We start from the raw sequence: 9,684 nt of genomic DNA on the forward strand, positions 1-9,684 counted from the left end.
GCCATCAGGAAGGGGATATAGATAACGCCTGCCATGTGCCTGCAGAAACAGATTTCGTTGGAGCATTTAAGATTGGAAGAACCAGAAAACTCGGATGCGCAGTTTTCACGGACACAGACCTCATTTATTTCTTCTTCGACCTGCCACCTGTTGTGCAGTGTGAACCCATGTTTTTCTCGCCTCCTACAACCCCATTATATCCCCTTGGCCTTGAATTCTTCGTAATGCCTGTCTCTTTCTCTCTCCATCCATGTCATTATCGATCTTCCCGTTAAAAGCTTCTCTCCCATCTACTCGTTTTCAAACATTTCCCTGAAGATTCCTTCATTCGCAGTCGTTGGGAGCTCATTAAGCGCGCACTTTCTCTTTTATAACTATAAACTTCTGTTTCTGGTTCCTGCAGTCCCAAAATTCGCCTCAGTTCAGGTGGGGTTTTACTCTTCCTCTCCTTATCTCGTGGGTAGTTCGTCCTGTTTCTAATTCAAGTAAAACGAATTTTTCGGTGTTGATCAAATTAGGTATAGTTTTCAGCAAGTTGGGAATTTTTTTTACTCTCGAATTCGTGCCTTTTTTTCCCCCTCATGTGTCTGCGACTGTGTTTTTGTCTACTCCCAGAATTCGCCCTACTTGCTTTTTTCTTTCTCAGTTGGGTTCAGTGTCTGGTGGGAATTTTTTTCCCCCTAAATTATTCTTGTACTTCTTTCCTTTTCGCTTTCTGTGGGCAAGTGTGTGGAATGTGCTTGTACTTATCAACTTTAATATTTGAGATGAAATGCCTTTTTTTTCCTTCTTGAAGATAGAACTTTCCGTGCTTTACTTATTGACAAATTCAGTTTGATAAAATAACTTGTGGTTCCATTTCTTTGGGTTCTGCTCCATACTCTGCTGGTAAAGCTACAGGATCCAAACGCTTTCTTTATTTTATTTCTTGTTTCGCTTAAAAAATTGTTTTATGCTTGTTTGATTATTCAACTAACCGGACTATACAGCTTATTTTATTCTGCTTGTAAAGTTTGCTGCTGAAGAGTCAAACGCTGGCATTTAACGGGGTCTCGAATATTGATTGTGTTCTGTACAAAATCTGAAACTAAATTCGCTTTTCTCTTGTTCCACAGTTGCCCGTTGGCTCAGCCATGAATTTTCCTGGTTGGAATTTTGAGAATGATGCTTTTGTCACCAATCAAAAGAAGCCCATGGGGTTTGTGCCATCTATATCTATCAAAGCAGAATATTGTTGTTCTCTCAATACTCTTTGCTTTAATCATAATTCCCTCTGGAAAATTCCACAGGACGGACCAAGAACTTGTGGAGCTGATATGGCAAAACGGACAGGTAGTTATGAACAGCCAGACGCAAAGAAAACCAGCTGCAAATTCTATCGACTCGAGACAGTTCCAGAAAAATGATCAATCAACAATCAGGGCTAATGAGTCGTATGGGAACTCAAGTCATTTGATTCAAGATGATGACGCCGTCTCATGGATTCAATATCCACTTGAGGATCCATTGGACCAACAACTTTGTTCAAACATTTTATCTGAACTGCCATCCTCTGGACTTGAGTCGGGCAAGCCAATAAGACAACTTGAAGAGGGAAAGTATGTCAAATTCGGCCCCTACAGTGCTTGCCATGTGACTGCAAGTTCACAAACACCAAATATAAAGCCCTTTTCTCAGGAATTATCAGGAGATGCTATGCCTGCTCCAAGAGTTCATTTTCCTGATTCACCGCAGAAAAATATTCATTTTGGTGGATCACAAAATGTCCTCAATTTTTCTCAGTTTTCAGAATCCTCCAAAGTAGCCCCAACATCTTCTAATGCACAGTCTGAAGGTAAAGGTAATGGTGGTCTGTTGCAAAACAAGGGCAAAGAGTGCTCTGTCATGACAGTTGGTTCAAGTCACTGTGGCAGCAACCAAGTCCCTCTAGATCCTGACATAAGCAGGGCATCAAGCAATGGGGTTTGGACTACCGCTTTATTTTCCGAGCCTGAACCCCAGAGAGATGGCATCCAGAAATCAATCCATCAGAGTGAAAAGGGGAAGTCAGAGGTGCCTGAACCAACTTTGAGTTCATCATCAGATGACTCTGGTAGTCTTGCAAAAACTTGCTCCTGGTCTGCAAGAAGCCATGGCCAAAAAAGGAAAAAGGTTGATACAGAAGAATTAGAGGAACAAAGTGAGGTGAAGCCCTTTTTCCTCTCCATTTATCTTTATTATTAAATGCTTTTGTTTTTGCATCTGATCTATTTCTCTATGTATAATACAGGACACAGAACCCAAATCGGCTGTTGAAAACAAGGTAGCTCAGGGGACAAGGCCTTCCCGAAGGAACCGTGCAGCTGAAGTGCATAATCTCTCAGAAAGGGTAAGAGCTGGATACTTTATGAGAAGGCTGAATTTGGTGAATTTAACTCTGACCATCAGTGTTGCTAATGCAGAGACGAAGAGATAGGATCAATGAGAAGATGAGGACATTGCAACAACTCATACCTCATAGTAACAAGGTTGGTTTTGGTTTTTATGCGCCTGTTGACTTGCTAATCTCTTAACAGATTTTATTGATAATGCATGCATTCAGTGTCCGAGTCTTAGAGATAGAAGACTGCCGGATTTATATTGGTGCATTAAGTAAAAAAGGGCATAAAACATGTCTGGAAAGGGGTAGGGGAGTAGAGAGAGAAGGTAAAAGCAAGAAGGAGAAAAATCCTGTTGAGTTAATTATTAAAGTATTCATAATGCACCTCCCCATGTTATAAAAAAATAGAAAGTGGTCAAAACTACTAACAAAAGTAACAATGCAAACCGGTTTGTCTTGTTTAAAATGATTCTTTTTTCATGTCATCCAATCATAGAGTTGTGCTAATTGAACAAGGGCTTATTTACAGACAGATAAAGCATCAATGTTGGATGAGGCAATTGAGTACTTGAAATCACTTCAGTTACAACTTCAGGTACGAATTGCACTGAAGAATTTCCTGTGGCAATTGTCTTTACATTGATAATTTGGTGATATATGATCATTTCACTCTTTATTGCTAGGTAATGTGGATGGGAGCTGGAATAGCACCAATGATGTTTCCAGGAATTCAGCACTATATGTCCCAAATGGGTATGGGAATGGCTTCACCCTCTTTTCCTCCTATTCCAAATCCGGTGCAATTACCAAGAACATCACTTGATCATTCCATATCCATGGCTCAACCACCAAACCAGGGTTTGATGCGTCAAGCTCCTGTTATGGGTCCCTTTACTTATCAGAATCAGATGCAAAATCAAGCTCTCTCAGAGCAATTCGCGCGTTATATGGGGTATCAATTTATGCAAAGTGCCTCTCAGGTTTTGGTTTCGTCCAAATCAACGTCTATTTGAAAAAAAAAATAATAATTAAAGAATGAAACTTCAACACTTTTTTTATTTCGTGATAGTGTTCCTGTTCAAATAAATTCTCTTTTTTTCCGTCTGTCTTTGGTCTTGTAGCCGATGAATGGATTTAACTATGGATCTCAAGTACAACATAGTCAACCAATGATTCCACCCGGCAGTAGCAGTGGACCCTTGAACGGAGCTGCAAATAATGATGATAATTTAGGTGGCAAGATGGGTAAGCCACCTACATACTTCTCAATTCCTTGACCACATCAATTATATGGAAAAGTTTTGCCTGTTGCTTTTAAGTAAACAGTTGCGAGTTTTTGTGCAGTCAGCACATGTAAATTTTTCTATAACTACTGCTGATGCTTTAAATTGGACTCACATATCTTCCTCCTGCAAGTCCTTGTCATGAAATTCTTCAAATGTCTGTTGATTGATAGCATTCTCAATAGCTAGCTTATTGACTTCTGTTGAGTGTCTAATTTCAGCGCTCCTTGAATATATTATTACTCAATAAAATTTCCATTCCATTCGTCAGTTTTATCTTTGTTGGATTTGCTTGTGCCTTGAGCATTCTCACTCCATAAATTTCTCTTGACAGTTTTGTGTTGTTCATTATTCACAGGTTAACTAGTTTACAAAAATGCATAGCGGAATCTGTTGTGTCATGAATAAGCCGGGCAGGATGATACAGGCCATCTCATGATTCTCAGTATGTTTGCCTGCTCAAGTAAAATACCTGAATATATACATCTCTTCACGGGGCTGACAAGTCACTTTTGTTTCTCCATCAGTGACTGTACATATTTCTTCAAAGCAAAGTGGGGTGGAAATGGAAAAAGAAAGGAGTTATATTGAATCCAGTTAATACATACTTGTCATGCCATGCATGTGATGAGATCAATGAAGAAACTAGCTTTGGTTAAATGGCTACCTCCAAAAAGGTTACTCTTTTCCTCAAAGTCTTCCAACAATAAGATGGCTGTATTTTTGCAAGTGATTGGTGAAGGCCAGGGGGTCCACTTTGCTTTGAGACGATTGTTGTGAGCCACTCATCGTTGCCTTTGAAAAGTTATGATGAAAGCTTTAGCGAACCCCCTTTTGATGTAGATAACTAGATTAATTAGGTCCCCTTTCCATTCTGCTTTTTCATTCCTCGCAAATTTGTCCCGCAGTGCAAATATATACAACACTGGCGCTGGATTTCACTAAAAGGAAAGCATAATGTTATATGAAGATGAGTTTGAAAAGACTGGTACTGCATGTTCTGTCCATTTTTTTTTATCTGATGTAAAATCAACTTCCTTACCTCACTACTTTGTCGTCAGATTGCAATCATTTCACTATGTTGTTTCTCAACTTTACTCTCTCTATCTCTCTCTCTCTCTCTCTCACTCGTCTTGAAAGTGGCATGAAAATTGAATCTATTCCCCACCACTTAGTGTGATGTTTTATCTTTATTTAGTCAAGCTGCAATCGAATGTGTGGTACTGGTCCCTCTGTGTGACATTGGAGATAATAATCCAACGAACTGTTTAGAAATTTGGATACCATGGTTCATCTGTACCTGTTGTTATCATGTCATGTGACCACAGGATTAATAGTTTAATACCGAGACGTTTCTCTCATTCCTGAACTTATTGCAATTGTGGTCCCTTGAGAATATTTATCTTCTCACAATTTTAACATCATTGGTTAATTCAATGGAGTTTGAAGGATATGTTCATTACAGAGAACATTTTGTACTGTTTGTAAATTTGAGGAAGAAAGGTGATATCCTCTTCTCTTTTGCTGAGGTTGACGAAGATCCTGATTGAACCTTTCAAGTCTTTGTAATTTGGCTGAGTTTATATTTGGAGAAGTAATTGTTATTTATGACGTGTCGTTTAGCTCTTTTTTGTGTCTAATAACTTATGCCTAGCAGTATCAATGTTTTCCCCCTTAATTGATTAAGATTCTTGAGTTTGGTCACCTGTGAAAGCCATATTTTTCGTCATAGGAATCTTATCCTTCTTTTTCTATAAAAAAATTGAATTTAATTTATAAGCATTTTTGTATTTCTCTTTTTCTTTTTTCCATGGTTACCTGATTATGATTAGATGGCAAATGCTTTGCCTGAAGTTCATATACCACTAAATTACAAGGTTAACGGCATATTATATTCTTTTTGAAACTCAGGGATGTAAATATGTCAAATTTCTCATTAGTAAATCATGCTTAATAACTTAATCAAGAACGATAATAATATAACTGAGCTTGAATTTAAATCTCTTGCAAATTACCCAAAAAGTTTTCATTGCTGAATCAGGCCGAAATAACTAACGAGAACTATATTTGAACTTCCAATTGAACTTCCAAAGTATGTTAGGTGTTCCTTTCTATGACTATATGTGAGAATGTACATGCAGAAGGAGAAAAAGACAGTCCTAGAGATAGGGATAATCTCAATTCTTTTACGGTTTTCTCATTGTCATTTAAACTAATGATATTACTACATACATGCACCTTTAGATCTTAGTGCATGTTCTTGGAATTTTTGGTACTGTAATGTCCCATTAGTACTGAACCATTATATCACTATTCAAGTATTTATAAAAGAGTCAACACCAACTACTTTTAGTGCCCAATACTATTTCCGATCTTTAATATACGAGTTAAATATAGGAACTAGTTGACTAATTTGAGTAAATTAAGAAAACTAATTAAGTCAGTTATTTGTAATAAATATGTATTGTCTTTCCTAAATATCTTTACTAATTAAGTGTATTGACCAGAATTATTATTATTACAAAGATTAACTTGAAAAAAACTCAATAAATATGAAAAACAAATTAGATTAGGGTCTTGCATTTAGAACTAAAATAAAAATCAAACGAACTTTTATATTAAGAACTGAAAGTAGTGTAAAATAAGAAAACAACCACATAATAATTTTAGCTAATATATGCTAACATCGGAAAAAGTAATACTCAACTTGTCATTTAATATTGGTAATTAAAAAAAATATTACCAACATGTGAATATTCAAAACAGAATAAAACTCTTAGTTTTATTAATATTCTAAAACAGAATAAAACTAAGAGTTTTATTAACGGTCAACGGTTCTCTCTCTCTATACAAATGGTTAACGTAACTACAACTCAAGAGTGAGAGTTTTGCTCTGTTCTGAAAGGTTCATGTATATTTTTGTATTTAGGTAAATTTTATGATGTTAGATATTCATAAGAGAATACTTCATAGATATGAACTTTTATTGCGCCTTAAGCTATTAAAAAATAGTAATTAATTTGGATGGAATTGGATCTTTTCCTTATATTCTCTCAAGCCATTCCTTCCTGTACAATGCCAACCATTAGATTAGTATGAAACCAACTATTTAAACGATGTTTTTGTTGTCATTAGCTTCAAATTAATCTAAACAATCCTATCAAAACTAATCCAACTATTGAAACTACATATTCAAACGCTGCTCTAGTCAAATCATGTAGTTTCGTTGAATAAATATATGTGTTTAATTATCTTTATAAAGGCAGTAATTTTGAATCATTATATTCTAATCTAGAAATGGTTCTCAACATAGTTACGCACTCATAGTCAATAACAAATGAATTACTATCATCTTGTTCTTACATAAGACTTAGATAACTAACATGTAAATATTAAAAAACTCAGTTAACTTAATTGTTTGCAATAAACGTGTCTTGGTTTCTTAAAATATCCCATTAAATCATGTGTATGAGAACTATCTTTTGATTGGGAATTCCTTTAATATTTACAATTAATAAAGATAATTTAAGCAAACAATTATAAATTTAGAAAATAAAATAAACTGAGATCTTATATTTAAAATTTCAATAACCTTTTATCTAGCTTAGTAAGAGTTCGTATAGAATAGAAGGTACTCCTCCGGTCCTAAATGTAAGACCCTTATACACTCTAGTATAAGGGTCGTCTATTTAAGACCGGAGAAGTATTACTTATTTAGCATTTACCCCCACATGCAAATTTTGCTGAATGTGGGGACTGCAAGTAGGACTTTTTACAAACACCTTCCTTTTGAACTTGGAACATGCACCAAATCAACATCACATCCTGTCATCATTATTTATCTTGGCTTCTTTCTTCCACTTCCATATTCTCTCCAGACTTCTCTTTATCACGATTTGATATATCACTTTCACGTTAACTTCATAATGGATGGTGTAAAAAAAATCACTTTCACGTTAACGTCATAATGGATGATAAAAAAAATTATTGGTTCTATGTAATTTAGTAGCCTCTACGTATATGCAGATATATGTTATTATTCTTCAGCTATTCGTTTGGTAAAGAATGTCAGATTTGGAGGGAAGAAAAAGTGGGAAAGTAATTGAAACGATAAAGATGGAATCTTTGCTTTAACTAAGTATAAAAGATATGGAATCTTTTCACATCAAGTTTATTTCAAATTTGAGAACTCAAGTTAATGGTGTGTGATCGATTTGCTATAATTAGAAGAGCTATAATCTTTTCTTTAACTAAAAAATAAAACTTCGAATCTTTTCTTTACCCAAGTATAAAAGATGGAATCTTTTCATATCAAGTTTACTTCAATTGGAGAACTCAAGTTAATGGCGTGAGATCGATTTGCTATAATTAGAAGAGCTATAATTGTATATCGCTTGCATGGATAAGTTCAAGTTATTTTGAAAGAAATAGATGATTCATTCTTTGTAATAAAATGTATTGGTATAATGTCACTTCACTAAGTATGAAATGAAAATAAAAAATTCAATCATTATACTTTTATATAAATAAATTAATAAATTACTGTCTTCTATACTAGCTTAGATATATGGAAAGGAAAGAGTACGATCTACCTTCCCTTTAATATTATAAGAAAGATTTATAAAAAAGAATAGAGTGCTGATAAATTATTGATAGATTTTTACCTCCTAAATTGAATATATATAATTAAAAAATCAAATTAAAAATATTAAGCTGAAAATTTTAAGAATTAACTATTTATAAGTTAGAATATTATTACTTTATTTATTGTGATGGATTAGTGATGAATGATATGATTTATACAATTACAATGAGAGTCCAAGAAAAGAAATAATTACTAATAAATTCTAATAAAAAATGAGTAGTTGTCATTTACTACCTTAAAACTTGTCATTGTTACTTTGTTATTATTAAAACTTTTTAGGAATTATGTTCTTTACTCAGGACTTGATATCAATTCTCCCTTATCCTTTAGACACCATGAACCATGGCACCCACAAATTATTTTTTGTTTTGAAAGCTTATTATAAGATATAAATTTATAATAAACCACAATATTTATAAATTATATATGAGTAATATATTATATTCCATATACAAATTCCATATAGTGTTAAAAAAACACATATCTAGGTACTTGAAGGCCACAATATAACATTGTGGTCTGAATTCTTGAAAATGACCATCTGAAGCCAACCAAACAAGTTGTTGAGAAGAGTTGAAACACAGAAAGTGACTTTAAGGAAAGAACAACACATAACATTAACAACAACAACATTATTAAATCAAAGCCACACAAGTTGGGTGAATGTGGCCTTGTTTCTTCTTGTGTCATCACTTTCTTGAGCTTAGATGTTGGAAAATGACTGAGATTTTCTTTATATGCCTTCCCCACAATTATTTTGTGATCTCAGATCTTTCCCCCCCTCCTCTCTTAATCTTTGAAATTTATTTCTGGCCACATGTTTGATTTGGAAGTCTTTTTCTTGGTTCTTAGTGTTTTCCAAATCAATTAGGGAATCTTTATCTCTATAGGATCCTAGCTAGGCTAGCTAGGCAAATCATTTGTCATGGAATTTTAGTTATTATTCTTCTGAAATAAACTAAATATGCATGATTTTTTTTTCCACAATAGAAAGCGTTTAAAATGGGGAGAAAAAACATGAACTTATCTCCAAATATGTACTCTCATGTGTTATTGTGTAAATGATAATTAAGACAATGACAACTAATTTCAGCGAAGTTTCTTTCTAGTTATCAATAGCAGCAATAGTTAAAACAAATTTTATCTTATCAAATCACAACAATAACGAAAACAGTGATGATTAGTTTTGCAGAAAGAAATTAGATCATTTGGGAAAAAATTATTTCAAAATAGTTTCTAAAAACTTCAGCTCCGCAGAAATTAAATTATTTGAAATGATTGTTTTGAGATTTTCATATTTTGGGTAGCATTTGACTATGTCTTTCTTCCTTTAAAATATTATATTCATTTTTGATATTTGGATATTAAGATTAAATCGATTTAAAATATATCTAAAA

General features: G+C 34.0%; 1 protein-coding gene across 1 annotated transcript; it reads left to right on the forward strand.

Moving 5' to 3' along the window:
* The first annotated feature begins 362 nt into the window (after positions 1-362).
* On the forward strand, positions 363-4,688 carry LOC114711698 (transcription factor PIF4). Its single transcript, XM_028896117.1, has 10 exons — positions 363-460; positions 1,116-1,198; positions 1,290-2,184; positions 2,270-2,368; positions 2,442-2,507; positions 2,889-2,954; positions 3,043-3,339; positions 3,481-3,604; positions 4,001-4,087; positions 4,170-4,688. Exons 2-9 carry the CDS (start codon positions 1,134-1,136, stop codon positions 4,003-4,005), a joined length of 1,617 nt encoding a protein of 538 aa, XP_028751950.1. The 5' UTR covers positions 363-460; positions 1,116-1,133; the 3' UTR covers positions 4,006-4,087; positions 4,170-4,688.
* The last annotated feature ends 4,996 nt before the right edge of the window (positions 4,689-9,684 follow it).

Source organism: Neltuma alba, unplaced genomic scaffold (assembly GCF_004799145.2).
Source record: "Neltuma alba isolate B1F8T4 unplaced genomic scaffold, ASM479914v2 tig00011304_pilon, whole genome shotgun sequence".
In the NCBI taxonomy this organism is placed as follows: domain Eukaryota; kingdom Viridiplantae; phylum Streptophyta; class Magnoliopsida; order Fabales; family Fabaceae; genus Neltuma; species Neltuma alba.